The following is a 23,114-nucleotide window of genomic DNA, read 5'->3' as shown; positions in this document are numbered from 1 at the left end:
TTATTTGGACAGAAAAATGTATTCCTTAAAACCAACAGTGTTACTCTTGTCACTGGTTTAAACTTTAGCCATTATTCATTCTCTCTGTCCGTTCCCGCCCAGTTCTGCCTCAGCAGCCTGAGACTTAGAGCTTTATTGACTTGTGTCGGCAAGCTGGATTTATAGATCAGCTCAGTGGAGCTGTGTTGGATTAAATGGCTGCCTCATAAAAGCAGCGGTTCTGTTCTGTTTAGAGGGAGTGGGAGGGATCAGGGAAGAAGCTGGATCTCATCTGCCTGTGAAAGCAGTGAACCTTACATAAACTGACATCAGCTTGTATGAGAGAATGAGCATCAGTTACTTTGTGCTAATGATCATTCAATATAAAAGATCTTCAATGATCTTTTGAACATTTTTACTTCTAACTTTTATCTTTGATGTTTTTTCATTAGCTAGTTTTGACATCTAACCCCAGTGTAGAGGGTAGCACGGGTCCACCTGGAACCGAAAACCAGAGACCCGACTCGAGCTAGGTCCAAAATATTGTCCCTCGGTTAAAGGTCAAAACAATTAGAATTTCCGGGGGTCTCAGTTAAGTGCATCTGAAATGGATGGATTCTATTGACCCGTGAGGACCCAATCTCTTTTTTTCATGTTAAAGTCTTTAACCTTCGGTTTTGAAATTAGACATTAATTCATTTTCAACAAAAGGCGAGCAGGCAGGTATGGAGGCAATCTGACATGTGGAGCGACAAGTGGCTGCAATCCCGTGAAACTGTCGCGTCCGTGCTTGTTCGCAGCACACGACAAGAGCTGGATTGTGGTTCAAGTTTTTTCTACTTGCAGGACAATGCTTTGACTCAGCTGAAGCAGGTGTAGATTGCCTGCCGTTTACTTGCGGAGCAATTTTATGTCTGTGTGTTCACATGATGAAGTGCGGTGCGACCCTGCTGATCCAAGCGAGAACGCAGGCGTTGTAACCTGTGTCGCAACCCTTCTGAAAAGCCCTTCACTCTCCCACAAATGGCAGAATCGTACAACAAAGTATGAATGTTACTGCATGTCCTCTCCTCCCGCTGCTCCATTAATGCAGACTCAACGGGCTGCGCTGGGTGAGAAGCGAGACCCTGGCGATAGTGAACCAGGTGACCCAGCTAGACGTGAGGGACAACAGCCTGTCCGGCCTGGATCTCAGCCCCGTCTGCAGCCTGGAGACCCTGCACTGCCAACGCAACCAACTGGGGACACTGACTCTCAGTGGATTCACCCTGCGCATGCTTAATGCCAGCAGCAACCGTAAGGGAAATTAATTTTAGCTTGTTTGTATTTTACCTTCTGCCCCCCCTTGAGGCTTCAGGACCTTTTGCAATACGGTTACATAAGGCTCCATAAACAGACGTATTGGCTCAGATGCTTCGCTACCGATCTGTAAGGCAAGGCAAGTTTATTTGTATAGTACATTTCAACAACAAAGTTATTCAATGTGCTTAACAGGACAATTCAATTACGTAAAAAGTAAGAAAAAAATTAAGTAAACACCTATCTCCCTGATAGGAAACACCTATTCACAGTACACAAAGCAAAGAAAATCAATATAAAAGCAGTTTTGAATACAATGAAAACAAAGGAGTAAAAGTAAAGAAATCTCAATATAAGGTAGCTACAAACAGAAAGATATATAGCTGTGATTTAAAAGAACAGAGTTGTAGCAGACCTGCAGTTCGCTAGGAGTTTGTTGCAGATGTGTGGTGGCTAAAAAGTGAACCCTGCTTCTCCATGTTTAGTTCTGATTCTAGGGGCTTAAAGCAGACCTGTCCCAGATGACCTGAGAGGTCTGGATGGTTCATGATATGTGTTTTGGCTCTAAACCATTTTATGCTTCATACACCAACACCAATTATTTGACATATATGGAGCCAGTGTCTAGATCTAAGAGCTGGAGTGATACATGCTTCACTTTCTTGGTATAAGTAAGGACTTGAGCGGCAGCATTCTGAATCAACTGCAGTCGTCTGATCGATTGTTTTAGGGAGACATGTCAAGTCTACTGAAGATGAATGCACGGACAAGTTTTTCTATATCCTGCTGAGACATATGTCCTTTAATCCTCAATGTATTCTTACGGTGGATAGTAGGCTGACTTTGTGTTTGTGTTAATGTGGCTGTTAAAGCCACATTAGCTGTTAGAGCCCATGACTCAGGCCTGACAGTTCTGTAGTATTCTGTAATCTGTACAATTATCTACCCACAGGCCTGACTACAATCAATGTGTACCCAGTGCCCAACCAGCTGACACACATGGACCTATCACGGTGAGTGCTGTCATTGTTTTTACTGTGTTCTAAAAAACATCTGCTACGTCATGTTCTTAATCATACTGGGTTTATACTATGCTTGGCATATTGAAAGGTGTAAGGGGCTAGCAAGCAACGCATTGTTAAAATAGATTTTTAACATTAAGAACATTGTCAAGAATCAATCAAGGATGCTTATTTCACTCACTTATATACAAGCAAAGATACAAGCAGTGAAATGTTAGTGTGGCATGTTCCACAAGACTGCTAACAACAACAATACAAGATGCAAGGCACAATGTATGGTCAGCAGATCATTGTTGAGAAATAGACCGGGGGTCTTGACCACCCTGAAGGGGATTATTTCTCAACAATGACCTGCTCACCATTCATCATCCCTTATTACACGCCGACTTAATAAAACAATTAATACATTTACACAAAATGCAATAAAATGAACTTTTCATGCACACACTGCCAGTAGACCAAGGAAGAACCTCCATCCCAAATCTTTCAATTCTGCATCATGGTGGCCTTATACCAGGCCGCTTTACGTTTTGACCTATACTGTAACTCTTGAACGGTAGGTCATGCAATCGCAATTTTTTACCCGATTCCTTCGATAATGATGCATTGCAAAGCCACGCCCATTTCTGTCGAACCTAACTCATTTCTGTGCACGTACGCGCCTGTGTGCGTGCGTGCGTGTGTGTGTGTGTGTGTGTGTGTGTGTGTGTGTGTGTGTGTGTCTATGCATGTGTGCGTGCATGTGTGTGTGTTTGTTGTGACAGGAACCTATTGGAGTACCTTCCGGACTGGGTGTGTGACAGCAGGAAGGTTGAGGTGCTGGACGTCACACACAACCTCCTGTCTGAAATACCTTCCAGGTTAGTGACCCAAAACAAAGTCCACTTCTCATGTTCACACACACACACACACACACACACACACACACACACACACACACACACACACCTGCTCGCCTAGGATCTGTGCAACGCACTTTGTAACAATCTATCTCTGTAATGAACAAATAGACAAAACATGGGGTACAACAATAACAGGTTTTAGGTTGTCTGTATTCATCAAATGTTAAATGAAAAAGATTGTAAATGTGCATTTTGCTAGCATGCCTGCCATGGTTCCAGGGCAGCCACGCCCATACACAGGTATGGAGTCCATGATGTGAGACTTAACTGTGTCAGCCAGCTGCATCTATGGAGCTTCAAGGTCAGCCATGCCCAAATATGGAGTCCTCACTGCAACATATTGAGTAACCATGGTGACAAACCTGGATGCCTCCCATCCAATATCAAAATGCGTGAACGGGACAGTGATGCGCTTGGCCACCCCATCAGAGGTGCACTTAGGGGGGCACTAGTGGTTAAGGCGCATACCACATATAGGCTCTTATGCAGCCTGACAGCGAGTCACGGGTTTGATTCCCGAGCCTGACGACCTTTGCTGCATGTCACTCCCTGTCTCTATCTCCCTGTTTCCTGGCACTCTTCCACTGTACTATCCAATAAAGAAAGAAAAGCCCCCAAAAAAGCTTTTACAAAAAGAAGTGCACTTAGGGTTATGGGGTCAGAATACCAACAGAGCAGAAACCCAGACGTTGTCTCCCACACCCTGAGAAAGCATGTTTACGACAACGGCAAGAAAATAACCCCCCTTAACTGCCCATATACGGACTCCTCACTCAAACATTGAATAACCGTGGCGACCTAATATTGACAAACCTGGATGTCATGAAAAGCCCTGATGAGTTGTGTGTGACGATAGACCAACCTATATAAGGTTTTGCACATGTTAAACATGACTAGACGTTCACAGTCAAAGGCGTAAACTGGTTGAGAGACTCCGAGAGACAGTTTAAGAAGGAAGGAAAGATGTTGTGCTGGACGGTGTGTCTGAAAGGTGCACCATGTGAAGTTCTTCCTGTTGCTGTGGCAGTAGGACACAAGGTGTACTCCATTGGAGGGCTCCGTTATGGGCAGCGGCAGATATTCAACATTGACGTGTACGTCTTCAACACAGTGTCTTTGCGCTCGAAGACGTTGCCCACAGTTACAGCTGGTAAGGAGGTTCCCTACAGTCGCTGGGGCCACACAGCTGTGCTGATAGAAGATATCATCTACATGTGGGGGGGGGAGATTCATCACACAGACAACTTCTGCAACATGCTTTATGCATTTGATGTCGACACCCACAGATGGTTCAAACCCAAGGTTTCTGGCACCGTTCCAGTAGCGAGGTGGAATCACGCCGCCTGTGTCGTGGGGAGGATAATGTATATCTATGGAGGACATGACAGGACTATAAGTTATGATGACATCCACATGTTGGACACCACAACAATGGTCTGGTCATTAATTAACACCAGAGGCACTACCGCACCTGCTTTACGTGATTACTCTGCCACCATTATCGGGACAAAGATGTTCATATGTGGGGAAGTGGACTTGACCATGGACATCAGAGTGTTTGACACAGAGATCAACTTCTGGCTGAGCATGCCTTTTGTAAAGCTTCGTCCAACAGGACGCAAGGGTCATAAAGCCTTTGCCTACAATGGAGAGCTGTACATGTTTGGTGGTATTAACAATGAAGATAAGTGGAAGTTCAATCCAGAGACCTTCTCCTGGAAGAAGATTGAGCCCAAGGGGAAAGGCCCCCGTCATTTGCCTATTTCATGTTGTTGCATGGTGGGAGATCATGTCATCTTCTCTGAATTTCAAGACCTGATTATGTTAGACCTTAGTCCTACTCTGAAGATGTTATGCAAGCTAGCAGTTATTCAGTACGGTCTGGAGCAATCAGGACTCCCACATAACATAAGGTGGGAACTAGCAGCCATGACTACCAACAAGCAACAGAAAATATAACAACCAAAAACAAAAGAAAAGTGAAAAAATACATTGTGTGTGGTAGACTGCTGAACAGCATGGTCTTGTCATTGTGTGGTAGACCAGTGGTTCTCAACCTGTGGACCCCACATGATGTTTTTTTTTTTTGGGGGGGGGTCCCACAAATGACAGTGAAATGATAATTTAAGGACTTTTAAGACCTTTTTTTTAGGCTATCACAAAAAAAGAAAGAAAGAATAGAAGAATACCAATACCAGATACTATAAAAACTGGTCAAACATTGGCCAAATTGTCAAATAATCAAGCTCACAACTTGTTGTTGCTTGTAGATCTGCTATTTTCACGGAACAGTCAAATAAAATTAAATGCCTACATTCCAAGTGCTTGTCAGGGTGGGGGGGTCCTCAGTTCAAATATGATTATTTCGGGTGGTCCCCAGTTCAAATATGATTATTTGGGGGGTCACGGCATGAAAAGGTTGAGAACCACTGTGGTAGACTGCTGAACAGTCTGGTCTTGTCATTGTGTGGTAGACTGCTGAACAGCATGGTCTTGTCATTGTGTGGTAGACTGCTGAACAGCATGGTCTTCTTCTTGTCATTGTGTGTGGTAGACTGCTGAACAGCCTGAGTGTCAGGAAGCTGCTGGTGGGGAACAATCAGCTGCAGAGTGTTCCTGACCTGATGGACCACGTCCCCCTGGAAGCACTGGACCTCCAGCACAACAACATCACCCAGCTTCCTGACAGCCTCTTCTACAAGGCCTTAAAGTGAGTCAGTCTCTCTATATTAATGTAAAACCCCCAGTGTTCATTTAACTCTTAAGAGTGTACCAATGGCTCCGTTTGTACAATCTCAGAGGTAAATTAACACGGAGGATTTCGCTGTCTAGCTCCGACATACTGTGTCTCTTCTAAACTTGAATAACCCAGAGGAATGCATCTGTCAACAGGTATGTGGGTGTAAGAATGTCTTATTCAGTTAGCTATACAATATCAAAACAATATCTTTATGCTGTCCATTGATCTAGCACAAAACCCATCGAGAAGGAGCTATAATGATTGGGGCTATGGGGTTATTGTCTAATAGGGTCAGGGTGTGTCCCATTGATTCAGTCCAGACAGTAACATGAGCCTTAAATCCCTCCCTTTTTCCTGTACGGTAAATCACTGAACACCCATTACTACTTAAAGTGCTCTAATGCACTTTGATGTCTGTTTGCCACTGACCACTTTGTGCCATGTGTGATCCTTGGGCAGAGTTTCCTAAGAGTTGTAACAATATTTGGGAGTGATATTTCTTGGCAAAAGGTTAAAGCTCTATTACAGTATGTGTTTGTTCAGTAGCAGGCGTCTCTCCAGCTGTTTAGTAAACAGAAAATACATTTCCAGGTGGATTACCAAGTTCATACAATCAGTAGAGAGAACCCCACAAAGATCATTTACCAGCTTCAATGTCATAGTGTTCCAAGCCCAATTTTGTCTGCTGAGTTTTTGTTTCATCACTTCCAATTTCACTTGTTTATCCTGTGTCCTGTATACATGTATGTTCTCTCTCCTGACTGGATGAAATTGGTATTTGCTAAAAAAAAAACTGGAGAGACAGGGAGACCTCAGTTATGAAACAAAGCTATATACTGTATTTTTACAGCGTGTGTATCGGTTTATTATACAAATCTCTGTTGTCGGGCAGAAACCAGCTAACTCCAAAATGTTCATTTTTCAGGAAATGACAAAAACAAAACGAAAAGTGGAGTTAAGAGCTTTTGTTCATCATTGATAAGAGCAGCTGAATGGACCACCAAGCTCGCAATGAGGTTGGAGGTCAAAAGGGGGTGGAGCCGGGAGTCAGCAAATCCTAACTCCACCCCCCTTTGGTGGACTTTGGCTGGTTTAGCAGAAAGTTTGAGGATCCAATGGAGTTAGCTGGTTTTGTCAGAAGCGCTTTTTAATACTTTTCATTGGTTCAATATTTTTTTAATCAACACACAGACGTAAAGGGTGTTCAATAGCACTGATTTATGGGGAAAAAAATGCAAAAGCGGAAAAATGGAGTTAGCTGGTTTCTGCCCGACAGCAACTAAATAATGTATGACTGCAGGTGAATTTACGTGTAATGTTGATGTGAAACCAAACTGTATGTTTACAGTTTAAGATAATACATCATGAGTGCCTGTCTGTCTGTCTGTCTGTCCTGTCTCCTAGTTTAAAATACCTAAACATGTCGGCCAATGCCCTGGAGACTCTTCCTCCCAGCAGCCAATCAGAGGAGAGCCTCAGCACACTCCAGGAACTGTACCTGACGGGGAACAAGCTGAATGAGAACTGTGGTGTTGTGTTGGTGGGACACCACCACCTACGAGTGCTGCACATCGCCTACAACCACCTGCTCTCCTTTCCTGCTAGGTGACGTATAGCTGTGCTTCTCAAACTGACTTATGTCAAGGACCCCCAAATGTATCTGTATTTGACCACGGACCCCCATCTGAAAATAGTTTTTGCCAGGGACCCCCCTCCCCCCCCTATAAGATTTGTGGTTAAAATGTTTAAAGAATATTTATTTTACATCTTCTCAAGATGTTTTTAAAACAGCAGAGCTACAAGTTCACAATGCGTTGCATCGCGCTGTGTTGAATAGGGTATATAGGGTTAAAGTGGTTAAACAAATTTGAACGCTATATTAACTACTGTAATTCTGCTGGGGACCCCCTGGAACCCCCCCAAGGACCCATGGGGGTCCCCAGACTCCACTTGGAGAACCATTGACATATAGCAACGTTAGCTGTCAGTCTCTTATCCTTTGCAAAAACAATAGAGGAGGGAGTCCACTGTATAATGCAAAAATAGTTTTCATGACTTCATACAGCTATTTTACAACTTTTTGTTTAGGCAAATTTTCCTAAACAATAAGTTGTAAAGTAGCTGTTTGAAGGCATTAGGGAGGGGTCCCCAGTTCAAATATGATTATTTTGGGGGGTCGCAGCCTGAAAAGTTTGAGAACCACTGAAATACAATACTTGAGTAAATGTACTTAGTTAACTCTCCACCACTGTGTTTTGTGTATACAGTAAGCTAAGCAAACTGGAGCTACTGGAAGAGTTAAACCTAAGTGGCAACAAGCTGAAGAGCATCCCCTCCACTGTGTCCAGCTGTAAGAGACTGCACACCCTCATAGCACACTCCAACCACATCACTGTCTTCCCCGAGATCCTCAACCTGCCCGAGATCAAGGTCAGACGCTGCTTTTTTGTTTGTTCGTTTATTAACAACTTAAGCCCTGTTTACGAAAGTGTTGCATACAAATAGTGAAAAAATGGTGAGAGTAGCCTATCTACCAGCTTACAACATGCCCACATCACAACGCATTGTGAGCTTGTAGATCTGCTATGAATCGGCATAGAAAGACAATTTACGTATTTATGTATCTCATAAAAGCAAACTATAGTATTGTTTTGTTTTTTCATGTGTGTTTGGTATGTGTTTGTGTGCATGTGCTGTAGCTCGTAGACCTGAGCTGTAACGAGCTTACAGAGATCCTGCTGCCTGACTCGCTGCCAGCCTCTTTGCAGGAGCTGGACCTAACGGCCAACAGCAGCCTCATCCTGGAACACAAAACCCTCAATCTGTTCAGGTGAGACACCAGCACCCGGCAATCTAAAGCATCCGACAGAGATGAAATCCAACCTAGAGGTGTACGTCAGTGATAGGGGTGCAAAAGTTAATCAAACTAATCGATTGAATAGCTTATGAAAAAAGTAGCGATAATCGATAATGTAATAAATTAATCTATTAAAAAAAGGATCTCTGTTTTGGGCAACATTTTTGAAAATAGCCAATCTATTTCATGGAGGGTCAAAAAGAGCCACTTCTTTATGCAATACACCTCCTCGGGACCCAACCGTACAAAATTGCAACATAAAATTGCATCATGAATGAATCCCTTAAGTCCTATTTAAAAAAAGCTGTGAAAATAGCGAATCTACAAGCTTGAGTTGCATCGCGATGTGTTGTAGATCTACTATTTTTTTAATTGCGAGGACATTTCTGAAATTCTTCTGAAATAATTTTGATGTATCTTTTTTGAACATTTTTAAACAGCTTTGGAAATAATATATCATTTTAATAATGTATTGAATATAGGAAATGTAAAAGAAAAGATGACATATACTCGTGACCCATAAAGATTGTTGGGATTCATTGTTGGGAACCACTGCAGTACACTCTTCTTTCTTTCCTTCTTTCTTGTGTTTACAGCCACATCACCACTCTGAAGCTGGACCAGAAGTCGGCCACCACAACAGGAGATTCAGTGGCCACGCCCACTCTGTGGAAACATGGTTACACTGAAATGAGTGGTCAAAGAAACAAGTGAGCAATGGAAACCACATTTTCCACCATCTTGGTTTCTTCATTTGTGAAGCCTTGTTTGAGAACAAAATTCTTAATGATAATTGAACTCCTACCCAGTAGAATTATCGGTGTATATCTGTGGTCATCATAATATGGAGGTACCTAACAATAGATGCCCAATTCTTGTATTCTTAAATCAAAAGTCCCTAAAGGACAATCTTAGGTAGTTCCTGTCAAATGAAAACGTTCTGCGTGATGACATAGACAGACCCTTATGAATAAATATGAATCCCATAGCTGCACGTTTCTCCACCTGCACCTGATTTTAATTACAGGGCTACTCCGTTTTGAATCTCATTGAAGATGACGTCCATTTTAAACTTACATTTCTTTATTAAGTAGGCATGTAATAAGCCATGTAATAACCTTCAGAGTGATAAAGACCCCTCTGCTGTCTAAATCAAACTGTCGGGAGTTTATTTCTCAATAATGACCACTTCCTCGTTGATTATCCCTCACATAATCATCTCCTCATCACCGTTAATAACAAACCTTGTGAATGAGACGATTGCATCCCATTTCCTTCTATCGTTCATAAAATCGTTCTGAAAGTGATCCAAACGGTTTTGTTCGTTGTCGTTACAGTTGTGGTGTGGACTCTGCCATTCACTTCAGTTAGAACGATTTTTTTAACGACATATTTATAGTTATCGTTATTATTATGCTTAATAGTTGTACAGTGTATTACATTACATTACAGTCATTTAGCAGACGCTTTTATCCAAAGCGACTTACAATAAGTGTATTCAACATAGGTAGGGAACGAAAACTACTAATCACCAGAAGTCTTTAGTGCATTTTCTGCAAAAACAAGCAACCAAGAGTATACCTAGCGCTAAGGTAAAAGTGCAATATATCAGCTACCTATTTCCTTAAACAGATGAGACAAAATAGCTAAATCAGATGAGCATGAGCTAAAACAAATAAGTGTATCGACTAAACAAGATCCAATAAACAATACAACAATAGAAAACAAGCGTTCGTACAACTAGTTAACAACAAGTAGGTCAGGCAGAGAGGAAGGGTAGTGTTTCCTGAAGAGGTGAGTTTTCAGCCTGCGGCGAAATATGGGCAGTGACTCTGCTGTCCTAACATCAGTGGGAAGTTCATTCCACCACTGTGGGGCCAGAACAGAAAAGAGTCGTGACCGTGTGGATCGGCCAGAAGGACCCTTGTATGCATTACTGTACTTGCCAGTTAATAAATTGCCTGATAGAAGTGGCATCTTTCATCCATCTGTGGGTCTTGTTTAAGAGTACACAAAGTGGTGTAGTCAAATACTTCCTGTGCATCTAATAGCTATAAAACAGCTTGTAGTGCATCATTAATGATGAGCCTAGTGTTGCCTGGCTGCTTTTCAGGGCTCATGGCCACCCCATGGGGCCCACGCAGCAGTGTCTTGTATCAGCATTCACCCCATACTGTTTCTATAAGCATGCTGAAGTATGCATGAGCATTACCTCTCTATCTCGGAGAGGGATTGTGTGTTTGTATGCAGTGATGGAAGAAGTACTTCTACTTTTATTTAAGTAAAAGCATCATTACCACAATGTAAAAAAGTAACAGGCCTGTATTCAAACTTTTACTTGAGTAAAAGTACAAAGGTAGTGGTGTCAAAATATACTTGCATTTCCAAAGTAAAAGTACTCTTTTTTTTATTTTATGTTTTCTAACTTTTTCAGAAATAGCAGATCTACAAGCTCACAACGTGTTGCAATGTGACACATTATGACCTTGTAAATCATATATTTTCAAATAGCTGAAGTATAACATAGGGCTTGAAGTGGTTAATGTATGTTTTGTATGAATAATCTAAGTAACTTGTACCTAAAGCTGTCAAATAATTACAGTGGAGTAAAAAGTACAATATTTGCCTCTGAGTTGTAGTGGAGTCGAAGTATAAAGTATTGAAAATTGTTCTGAACAGTCCTAAGTGTAAATGTGCTTAGTTAACTTAACTTACGCCCTATTTATGTGTTAATGTGTGTGCTTTGCTGTGGACAGGTTGTGTGTGTCTGTGCTGGCAGTGGATCGTTTTGGGGACAGCGGCGTAGAGGCAGCTTATGGCATCTTTGACGGCGACCGCAATGAGGAAGTGCCTCGACTGCTGCAGTGCACCATGGGAGATGTGCTATCCGAGGAATTACAGCACTCCAGTGTGGACAGCGTGTACATGTGCAATACCTTTCTCACCTCACACAGGTTGGATTATCTATAAATACACTGGTTCTCAAAGTGTGCTCCGGGGACCCCCAGGGGGTTTCAGGGCGTCCCCAGCAAAATGAGGAACAGTGTTAAAAACGTAAACTTAACCATATTTTAGTATTTGGCTATTTGAAAGTAGGCCATCTACAAGCTCACAACATGTCGCGATGCTTGTAGATCTGCTATTTTTGAAATATGTTGACAAAATGGCCTGAGGCCAAATATATATCTATTTGTGGGTCCTTGACATCTTTATCTAATATATTACATAAATCTGAATTAAAACTATTGTAGCCGATTCTTGCCATCAGTACATCAGCAGTGTTTGTCATTAACAAACTGATCATTGTGCTGCCGCTGCTGTGCTGTAATGTGTGTGTGTGTTTGTATGGTACAGGAAACTAGGCATGGCTGGGCAGAAACTGGGAGCCTCTGCCCTGCTGTGTTACATCCATCGTGAGCCTTTAGGGGAGCCAGGAGGCTCGTTCAGCCTGACGGTGGCTAACGTGGGCACCTGCCAGGCAGTGCTGTGCCGGGACGGCCAGCCTCTAGCCCTCTCTAAGGTCCTCAGCCTGGAGAACAGTGCTGAGGAGATGGAGAGGGTTAAACTAGCCAAAGCCATCATCACTGAGGTAATGTACTAGTTATTGTACTTATCGATTTAATTGAATATTAAAAAAATAATTGATTATTAAATAAAATAACCAATTAGTAATCGATCAATATTTTGGGTATGTAATTGTGGGAAAAATGTTTCACAAAATATTGAAAATAGCTGATCTACAAACTCGTAGAGTCAGTTATTTACGACACTGTGTTAATCAATAACACACGTTCCTGACCTCTGACCACCAAAACGCACCATTTGTAAGATATTGAGATGTGATTGTAATTCAAATTAGTGTTTTTGATGATAGAAATATCAGCGTTTTGGAAATATCAATCTTGGAACCCATTTGGTAAAAATGGGTTCCAAGATTCCAAAAATCTGTCTTTTTGAGAGATTATGAAAATATTGACTTGTAGGTAGCAAACTCTTTATAATTTTCCAGATGCAACACTTCACCATGTACTACACTGTGTTCTACTCATGAATATACATGTTTATCTCTGTTCTTATTAGAATATTAACATAATGTTTGCAGGATAACAAGGTGAGCGGAGTGACGTGTTGCTCTCGCCTGCTGGGCTGCTCTTATCTCTCTCCATGGGTACTACCCAGGCCGTGGGTCCACACCGAGCCCCTCTGTCCCCAAGACGAGTTCCTGATCCTGGGTAACCGGGCGCTGTTCGAAAGGGTCTCCTACCACGAGGCCGTGCGCACTGTTCAGGCCGTGCGCGATCCACGCGCCGCCGCTAAGAAGCTCTGTTCCCTGGCCCAGAGCTATGGCTGCAAAGACAACATCGGAGCCGTGGTGGTGTCTCTGCACATCGGTGAAGACGGCTGCACCTGTGAGCCGCCGCTCTCTACCGCCACTGAGCCCCGAGGGCCCGCGGGCCCCACCGCCTTGCCGGCCTCCATGATGCTCGGCCCCGGCCCTGACCCGGTCACTCCCTCGTCCAGCAGCGGTATCGTGTCTGAGTTCAACAGTGAGACGTCGGCCTCCGAGGTGGGCAGTGAAGCAGGATCCACCGCCTCCGATGAGCAAACCTCCTCACAAGGTTATTATAGTTTAGAATTAGTTTTTTTGGAGGGCTTTTAGAATTTACTTTTTATTTACTTTTTATTTTTTTTGTTTTCGATTTCAGTTAGTAATAGTTTTGTGCTAGTTGTTTTTTCATTTTTAGTTTTAAGGCGTAGTTTTTTTAATTAGTTTTAGTGTTAATTAAATGTTTTGTTGTAATATATGGGGGTCAGGGGAGAGATTCAAAAAGTTCAGAAAGAACGCGTTGCATTGCATCGCTGGCACAGCTAAAATATTGAAAGATTTCACATCCACCCAAAATAGGCTATGGCTAAATAGGTTATGTTATTGTTTTTTTGGTAAAGCCTTGTTTTAAAAACTAAAAACGTTTTGTCTATTTTAGTTTTCGTTATTTTGTTAGTTTTAGTTAAAGGAGTACTTCATATCTTAAAGGAGAAAGGATCTTCATATAATTGGTCTCAAATTGCTCATTATAAGATGGCACCATTTCTGTCTGCTCGCTTTGTGGACAGTTCAGAAACCTGCCTACCAGTGACATCATCACTAGGCAGTTATGGTAATTTCAAACCTTTTTTATTATTATTTTTTTATTAATGCAAGAACCTTGGAATCCCCATCGATGATGTTATTGGTAGGCAGGTTTCAGTACTGTCCACTGTCCACCAATGAGACGCAGAGTGAGTAGACAGAAATGGTGCCATCCCGTAACGAGCCTGAGGACCAATTATCTAAAGATTAGGATGAACATGGGTGACGTGCTCCTTTAACTATAATAATAACCCTGCCTCCTCAGGCCCTGTACCCCGCCCAGAGAGACGCTGCAGCCTGCATCCCGCTGCCACCCCACTGTCCGGGGTTATGGTGCCTGGCTTGGCCGGGGCTGGGCCTCACCCGGTCTTGTTCCAGCGGCAGCCCTCCAGTGCCACCTTCTCCAGTAACCAGTCTGACAACGGGCTGGACAGTGACGACGAATTACCACTTGAAGGTGTGATCTCCAATGGCAGCAAGCTAGAGGTGGAGGTACTGTCGACACTGTACTGATACCAGAGTATTCTGTTAATGTCGTTACGACACTAGTTGTTTTTATGCATTGTGCGGGATACTGTAATGACACTGTGATTGGGTGTGTCTTGTTTGTGCATAGTCCAGGTTACTGTAAAGGGTGTATACTGTCGTATGCTATCGTTCATTGTTGATTGTTTTAACCAACAATGGTGTACTTTAACTGCTGTCCCGCCTTTGGCCAGTGGCCACTGAATTTCCCCTGCGGGATCAATAAAGGTCTGTCTATCTGTCTGTCTGTCTCTCTCTCTCTCTGTCTCTCTCTCTCTCTCTCTCTCTCTCTAGGTTGACATCCATTGCTGTGCTTTCCAGCTGCGGTCTGGGGCCCCCGTGAACCCCAAAGACGCAGACATGGAAAAGCGGGGTTCTGACTACCCCAACGGTAAGACGCGCAGGCAGAACAGCGTGGTGGTGTCTGCGACTAATGGCTGCCTGCTGGCCGTTTGCGGCAGAGAGATATCGGACCTGAAGAAGTCACCGTCCACGTCCAGCCTCTTTGGCAAGAAGCTGTCCAACGGCTCTGTGGTCGCCCCTCAGGTAGCCCCGTCATAGTTATCTCATGATCTCCTCATCGCAATTATCTGGGATAATTGTAGTTCTTTTTGCATAATTGTCAGAATCGTTTACATTACATCTGTATATATTCATCTGCTGAGAAATGCATCGCATCATGAGCCTATAGATCGTCTGTTTCCATAAAAAAAAATAAAAAAACGTTTTAAGTATAAAATGATCATTTGTCAAAAATCTTAAAAGGCAAACGGAAAAGTGATTTTCATCTATATGTATTTTATATATTTAAACACAGTAAAATTGTTACTGGCATCAATGGATTTATTTAGAGACATGTAAGATAAACAATGAATCGTCAACTAAACTGTCATCATGGTGACAACCCTACCCTCAGGACAGCCATAACGTCATCGAGGTGGCCCTGGAGGCTCCCAAAAAGAAGTCAGGCTACTTCACTGCCCCGGCCCAGCAGGACCCAGAGGATCAACTGATTGTGCCCCCGAGTCTGGAGCAGGATGTCCGGGAGCAGCTGAGAGGCCAGTGCCCTGTCGTCTCAGGTCCCCCAGTACCATGCACTCCCCCTTTCATTAGAGACCTCGTATGGGACCACCCGCACCCTCCTCCTGCTCCCATGCTACATCAGCCGGACCATACCTCTATCCGGGCCCCTTCTGCAGGCCCCACTCCCATTCTACAGCAGGAGGTGTACGATACTGCCCTCTAGAGGAGAGCCAGAGCGACAGCACCATTGCAATGGCAAAGGGAGCAGAGGAGGTCTTTCTGGTACCTGTGGGATATTCAAATTCAAGTTGCCATTCAGACCAGACATGGTAGATATGTTGGACGTTGAGAGATGGAGAAGTGATGTCCGTCAGCACGTCGTTCTAAGCTAACGATTTGTCTGACTCGGTTTGAATCTGGTGGAACTGTGTGTGAGAGGGGCGTCGGCGACGACGGCACAACTCATGAAAAGAGGTTGTGGAAAGAAATCGGCAATACATGTTCCAAAGGACGAATAAGCCCCATGCCTGAACTGGAATACCTCATGAATTAAACATTGCAGAACAAGTCAGCAACATTTCCCTTTACTTTGGAAGGTTCAAGCAATCAAATTGCTGTCCTGAATTGGGGATCCTTTGGAGTGTGATCACTCTAATAATCTCCTCTCCAGGGGGTCCGGGGGTCTTTCAGGTCCAGGAGGAAAAATCCCTGAGAAGGAAAGGTGAAAAAGTGCCTACTGCAGATGAATCAGCCCAGAGCATATTGACATTCCCAGCTGTGTGCTGTATTTGTGGATGAGTGTGTTCCTGTCTAAATGTGTAAGAGAACATCACTGTGGGACAGTGTCTCCAAGAGGACACCACTGGTACAGCTGCTTCTCTCCTCCTCTCCCAAACCTTCTCACCTGCGGAGCAGCTGTTTGCACTGTCGCCATCCAGGACTCTGGCTTTGAAGAGTCTTATCCTGTGGCAAAAAAAAAGGAGACAGTACAAATTACTAAAGACACACAGGAACAGAAAGACTTAGAACAAAATCACTGCATTTACATTAACCTGAAAAGCTACTGTGGGATTGTTAAATGTTTCCATTCAGTATGTGCCGAGCCCTATGTATAGGATGTGATCGATCTTCAAAAAATGTTTTGACGTTTTTAATTTGAGCCTAATTTATGCGCCGTCGCGCGACGTGTCACATGCAGAGAACGGCCCAGAACGGCTGGGAATGGCAGGGAACGGCCGAGAATAGCAGACCTACAATAGCAGACCTTGTATGTCGGCTATTCTCGACGTGCGACACCGTTTGCAACCAAGTATGAATCAGGCTTTAGTCTGCTGATTTTAGGCACTGGTTCACGTGGATGTTTTGCTAGAGAGGACATGACTTTTTAATCGTTGCCAAAAATAATAGTAAGAACATAATTTTCATGTTTTTCAAAGTAAAGCCAATGTGTTGTAGAATCCTTGCAACACTGTAATTTGAGAGGGTGTGTGATTAATCGGTGTCCTCACAAATTGCATGGGAAAAACAAAAGGTTAAATTCAAATGCATCATGTTTTATGGTCATCAGAGAATCAAATGAAGATTTAGGGAGTGTGGAAGAGTCATTTGAACAAAACGATTATCAAAGTACTGTACGCAACGAGGGCATGGCTGGATTTATTTAGAGACTTGTAAAATAAACATACTTTATATGTATGTATGTATGTTATGAAATATCAGTGTACTCTGCTGGTACATAGATGACACATTCTAGTCAACACACACTGTTTTTGTTTCTCTTTTGAGGCTGCTACCCATTTAAATTTGTTATCTCGACTAAAATATACTAGTGCATTCAACTAACTACAGCAGTGACAACTATGACAAGCCATAATTTATCTATCTCAGTGGGTCTTTTTCTTTTCTTTTCTTTTTTTATGTTTTACTGGCTAGCATATCATCTACAGATCCACAGCAAGTTAAAAGTATGATCTGTCGGTCCTGTTGTATGCAGGAAAGAAACTTGTTGTGTTGGTGTGGTAGGATCTGGTCCCTAGAGGTAGGGTGACCCAAATGGGAGAGTGCCAGTCCAGGACAATAGGTGGATGTGATTTTTGTGTTGTTGTTGTTGTCTTCGAACAAACGACAGCATTCATAATAATTGGGACACCGCTCTTCCTCAGTCTGTGTCTCCCACACAAGGTTTATTATGCCTTGTTTTAAGAGAACATGCTACAAACATTCTCCATATAGTCAAATACTGTACAGTGCTTTACTTTCAAAGTTTCTCCATACAGTCACATACAGTGCTTCACTTTCAAAGTTTCTCCATTCTCAAAGTTGATTCCGGAGACCACCAGGAGTTCATTTGGATCCTTACGGGTCTGCAACTCTTGAGAGTGTACAAATGGACAGAATTAGATGAACTCTGAGAATTTTACTGTGTAGACTGGGGACTCAGAGATGGCGATTTTACAAAATGGGCCTAATGTATATCTAACAGGGGATCCTTGAAACTACAAAGGTTGAGAATCACTGAACTATTAATACTGGAACCCCAATCTACACTGTAAATTCCTCACTGCTTACTTAACTCTGAGTGTACAAATGGAACCAAATGGGCCCGTAAGGTTCACTGTCAGAGTTACAGACCCGTAAGAGTCCATTTGGACCCCTTGTTGTTGAGAAACAGTGAAATTGAGTACTTGAACTTAATAGTCATCACAAGAGTTTGACATCATCAATTCTAAAATTACATCCTCTGAAGGTGTGTGTTTGCCAAGTACAGGCGATGAACAATTGAATGCAGATTACAGTATTCATTTGGTTGTCAGACACTTATTGTGCAGTTCTAGAAACCCCTGTCTAGCCATTCCTTTACACCTCACCTTGTGCCAAAAGAGAAAGCAGCACCTAGGGTTGCCTTGATTGTATAGGGAGGCCAAACCTGCATAATTACTAGTGTCAGTGATTGCTCCATCTAGCTACTATTTGGTTATCGGAGCTGTTGCATACAGTAGCTGGATCTTTCACTTGGATCTTCCAATGTTCCCATATCGCCTTAAAGAAGCACTACTACTGTTCTATGTTATACCCTCTCATTTTCTCTTTGTGACTTGCATCAGTGGTAAATAGAGGGAGGACTTGAGTTGAAATCTTAATACACAACATTGTCATGCAAATTAGGATTATTATGGCCTCTCACTGTATCAGATTTATATTTTGTGAGAGAACTCTGTCCACAGAAGTTAGATCTAATAGCACTTCATTGCACTTCTCTGTATTTTTCAATATGAGACACATCTTTTTAATTTACTCATCTTACAAGTCTATTTTTTCAGCCTAATCTCAACTGACTGAACAACATTGCCAGAGAACATTGTGTGAGCTTGTAGATCTGCTATTTTTTGGCTAACGTTCCCCGAGAATAGGCATGCTGGGGTTCAAGTGGTTAACACTTGAATCTTAGCATCAGCACCACAAACAACATGATTGGGCCTCGCTTTAAAACTATATAACTTTGATATACCTAGGCTACAGTAAGCCAACAGCACATTACTGATATTGCAGTGTTCTCAATTGTTAGGTCACAAACTACTTAGATAATTCCTTTAGAAAAGTACAGTGTGAGTGTCCCTCTCACGCATGTATGTGCATGAGTCCGGATCTAATCTTGGAAAATGCTGCACCTGCACCAGGCTTCCAGTAAGGTCCTAGGAAGACAACTCAACCCAAACATTTTCAAAGTGTCCTAACGGTGGTGCTACACCAGCCCACTTTATATTTTGTCCGAGAACTCTTGAACTGTAGAAGGAAGATCGTACAACCAAAATCTAGTTTTCCCTGGATTCCTTGGCTCATGTCGCAACTGTCCATATACAGTAGGCCATGCCCATTTCTTCAAAATAAATTTTTTTCTACTACTCCTACAGATTTTGTCCAAAACTCACACAAATCACTACACATTATCTCTGGGGTCATGTGATAGATTTTTATATTCCATACCGATTGGCTAATAATAAAGCTATAATTGGCTTCCAAAGTGTGCGGGAGTGTCCTATCTTACAAAAATGCCAATCTCAACCCCAAATTTTAATCAAATATTAAGGGGCCTCTACACAATGCAGAGACAAAAGCGATTTCACTTAGACCCATAGAGGGTGCCACAAATGTGACAATTGCCATTGTTGCAGAAACATGATTAATTGTATTTCTTTACAATCTTCATGAAATTATGTACACATGATTTCAGGGTTCATTTAACAAAGAGTGTTAAACGGACTGGCATGCACTTCTCATGTGTCTGAAACTGAATCTTAAAGGACTTGAAATCTGGCTATAAATAGACAAATGTGAAGAAATGGCTCAAAACCATTGGTACATACTGCTTAAGTGTAGCCATGTTCTGTACATTATACACTGGGATGTTAGAGAGGCTAGAGCTGTGGGACAGATGCTAATGTTTAAAAAATATTTGTCCACATTTGACATTTTCATACTGCATTTATAAGTTGGGACAATGGTTTTTCTTTATTAACTCCTGAAAAGGGAAATGGGCCTTTTCGTTTGACTTATTGTACAGATACTGTTTTAAGGCACTAAAGTATGAAGACTTGATGACTTCCCTCATACAGATATGCAAAGCAAACTGGATGAAAATGACTAGTAACTGATGGTGTGCCTGTGTGAATGTGCGTGTATGTGTTTGGGTTTATTTGTGCAAACATTTTGCATTATGTGGGTTTTGTTTAGGATCTACAGAACAGATTAGTCAAGTTTAATTGTGCATTTGTGTGTCCCTGGTTTCATAGAAACAATCGCTTAATCTCACTGTCCAGACTTATAAATATTTTTTGTGCATTTAGTCATCAAACGGAGACTTAAATATGCCTACAGACAGTTAGTATAAATACTGGAGAGCCAGAGGGAGCACAGGGTACAGTGAAGTCCAAGGTTTTGGATAATAGGATTGATTCCCTTTAATTCTCTAGTGGACAAAGACACCATAACTGTGTGCAAGTGTACGCACATTAACCATTCCCAACCTGTGGGCCGGGGCCCACTGGTGGGCCGTGAGGATATTGCAAGTGGGAAAGTTTACAACATTAATGTAAAAGGAAAAAAAAAGTAATGGTATTTTTTCTTTTAAACCTTGAAAATGTGTTTTCATAGTGATACCAATAAACAAAAACTTAAAAGCATACATTTTCTATTAAAAACATGCTCTGAAAATGCACACGGCCCACCCATCTCACCATATTAAGTGGTCAGATTGATCAAGTGGCCCCTGGTCCACAAAACGGTTGGGAACCGCTGGGCCGAGTAAAAGGCTATCAGTGTTTTTTCAAATTGCCAATTCATTCTTTCACTGTAAGACGCTTTATCTTAATAGATGAACATGCTGCCTGTGTTGTGGTACGTGTGTGTGTGTGTGTGTGTGTGTGTGTGTGTGCGTGTGTGTGTGTTTAGGCTAAATGCACACATACAAGTATGTATGCATGCTCTTATGCATTATGGAATGAATATTGTTGAGTGGTTATGGTGAAAGAAACTGGTAGAGGATGTTCCAGTTGTTTAACATAATGACCAAAGTAACCATGTTTAATCCTCAGTTTTCTTTCTGTACATTATTTTCTAGAAATGCTTGAATATTTTATCTCAATGCCAAGAAGCTGATGTTTATTTTTGTACTTCATTGTTTCATGCAAATTTATATTTCCTTCTCCATTACAGAATTTAAAATGATAGGGATTGTATGGTAAATTGTCACACATTATTGTACTTCAAGGTACTAATTATTGCTGTATTTAATGTTTAAAGCATGCCCTATATAAATCAATATTAAATACATACAGTACATACAAAATGCGATTTATTTGTACAAAATGGAGCATATCTAATATTTTGTTATTTTAGCATGCAGAATACTGCTAAAAATATCATGTTCAATGTTTATTCATTAGTTTAGATAATTGTTTTTATTTAGGAATAGACTAACAATGAGCACTTTTGCTGTCTGTCAGCCAGAATCGTACTCCCTTAAACTTTGTTTTATTTGAAAAGCTGCTATGTCTAGTTTGGAGCAGAAAGCTGTATTTTTAATTAACCTTAAGCCAAGTAGCAATAAAGATTTATACTGTGAAATTCTGTTTTATTGTCCATTGTCCATTTTGCACACCTTTCAGATGAGCTCATCCTAATAAATATCCTTACAAAGGAGCTTTTTGTGCTGTAAAATACTGTATATTCTCAGTGTTCTTTCACCTTTTACTCAGTGGGTTTCTCCAATAATTTGTCAATATTCATGAGTTAGTTTTCATGACTCGTTTTATATCCCTTTACATACAGAAGTCAGGTCTATTGGTTTTAATGAGGAAGTTTGGAATAATGTCATTAAATGTATAAAAATGTTTACAGCCAATGTTCAGACCATTAAATGCAGCTTAAAAACAATGTTGGTGCAGCAGCTGTGGATCCATTTGTTAAAGAATCCGTTTCAACAATCACCTAACTGCTCAATTACTGCCAATAACTCCTTATATGCGTTTGATTGTGAAAATAGGTAAAACCCATATAGTGAAAACAAAATTCTTCTGAGTAATTTATGAGGACATAACAAACGTAACAGACGTTATACAGTAGGACAGTAAAGGAAATCACTAATGTATATTTCCTTCCTAAAATAAATAAAATGTCAAAAGTATGAATTAAAAATAAATTAAAAATAAATCACCATTTACATTTAACATGAGTTAATGTAAACTTAGTTAATGTAAAAACAACTCAAAACTAAAAATATCACTTACACCCCTTTAACTGTTCATTTAACTGTGACTAAATTAACAGTATTGTGTGTAAGGAAGGATTAAAATTAAATAAAAATTCTTGTTCTGTGCAAAAGTGAGGAGGAGAAAAGGCCACCTAAAGAGTATCGTCCTCCGTTGCTCTTTGACTCTTTAACTCGCGTACAGACCGGAATGCTCTGATGGCCAGAACGGCACCTATGGTGAAAACTATGACCCCAACAACACCAAAGAGGCCCCCTGCAATATCTGCCCCATTGAACTGGCAGGTAAAGCCCTGATGCCCTTTACTCTTGTAGAGCTCCTCTCTCTCCTTGCAGATGGCAGTGTCGTAGGTCTCCTGTAGCTTGATGAAGTAGAAGGCCAGGGCAGGGATGTAACCCAGTGCGATCAGGATGTTCAGCAGAGCCTCCCCCAGCAGCACAGGGGGCCAGTGGTAAGGCACTCTGTAGAACCCCAGGGTGAGCATCACACACGCATAGACTATCAGAGCTCCACCGTAAGCCATGATGACCATGTACGGGGGTTGTTTGAGCTGATTCATCAGCTGGTCCACCTCCATCACCCTGTCTGCATCAGCCCCAGTGAAGGGTGCATGGGTTCCAGTGAGTGCATTTGATCCATAATAATGGTAGAGTGCTCCAAGATTCGCCATGGTATATGAAGCACATGCACAGAAGATTAGAATAAAACTCACAAATGCCTCAATTAACTGGCAGAGACCTAGAGAAGAAAGAGAAACATCAGTGGAAGGATATGCTAAAAGCAGTGAAAAGGTAATACAAAACACCACACTGCAATGCTCACACTCACGTGCACAACCATTAAATCTGGCAACATTCCAACTCAATTAA

At 41.9% G+C, this 23,114-nt stretch overlaps 1 protein-coding gene across 1 annotated transcript in view; it reads left to right on the top strand.

Moving 5' to 3' along the window:
* phlpp2 (PH domain and leucine rich repeat protein phosphatase 2) overlaps positions 1-21,601 on the top strand; it is a 73,052-nt gene extending 51,451 nt beyond the window's left edge. Inside the window, exons 9-22 of the mRNA XM_080433499.1 lie at positions 1,073-1,275; positions 2,231-2,291; positions 3,065-3,160; positions 5,757-5,912; positions 7,347-7,547; positions 8,210-8,372; positions 8,642-8,772; positions 9,396-9,509; positions 11,556-11,753; positions 12,154-12,388; positions 12,902-13,418; positions 14,196-14,422; positions 14,750-15,001; positions 15,372-21,601. Coding sequence (XP_080289625.1) covers positions 1,073-1,275; positions 2,231-2,291; positions 3,065-3,160; positions 5,757-5,912; positions 7,347-7,547; positions 8,210-8,372; positions 8,642-8,772; positions 9,396-9,509; positions 11,556-11,753; positions 12,154-12,388; positions 12,902-13,418; positions 14,196-14,422; positions 14,750-15,001; positions 15,372-15,701 — 2,884 coding nt within the window. The 3' untranslated portion in view covers positions 15,702-21,601. The remainder of the gene's footprint in view (positions 1-1,072; positions 1,276-2,230; positions 2,292-3,064; positions 3,161-5,756; positions 5,913-7,346; positions 7,548-8,209; positions 8,373-8,641; positions 8,773-9,395; positions 9,510-11,555; positions 11,754-12,153; positions 12,389-12,901; positions 13,419-14,195; positions 14,423-14,749; positions 15,002-15,371) is intronic.
* The last annotated feature ends 1,513 nt before the right edge of the window (positions 21,602-23,114 follow it).

This window comes from Gymnoscopelus braueri (assembly GCF_963280865.1).
Source record: "Gymnoscopelus braueri genome assembly, chromosome: 1".
In the NCBI taxonomy this organism is placed as follows: domain Eukaryota; kingdom Metazoa; phylum Chordata; class Actinopteri; order Myctophiformes; family Myctophidae; genus Gymnoscopelus; species Gymnoscopelus braueri.
Note: the sequence above shows the minus strand (reverse complement) of the source record. Positions and strands in the feature narration are given on the sequence as shown.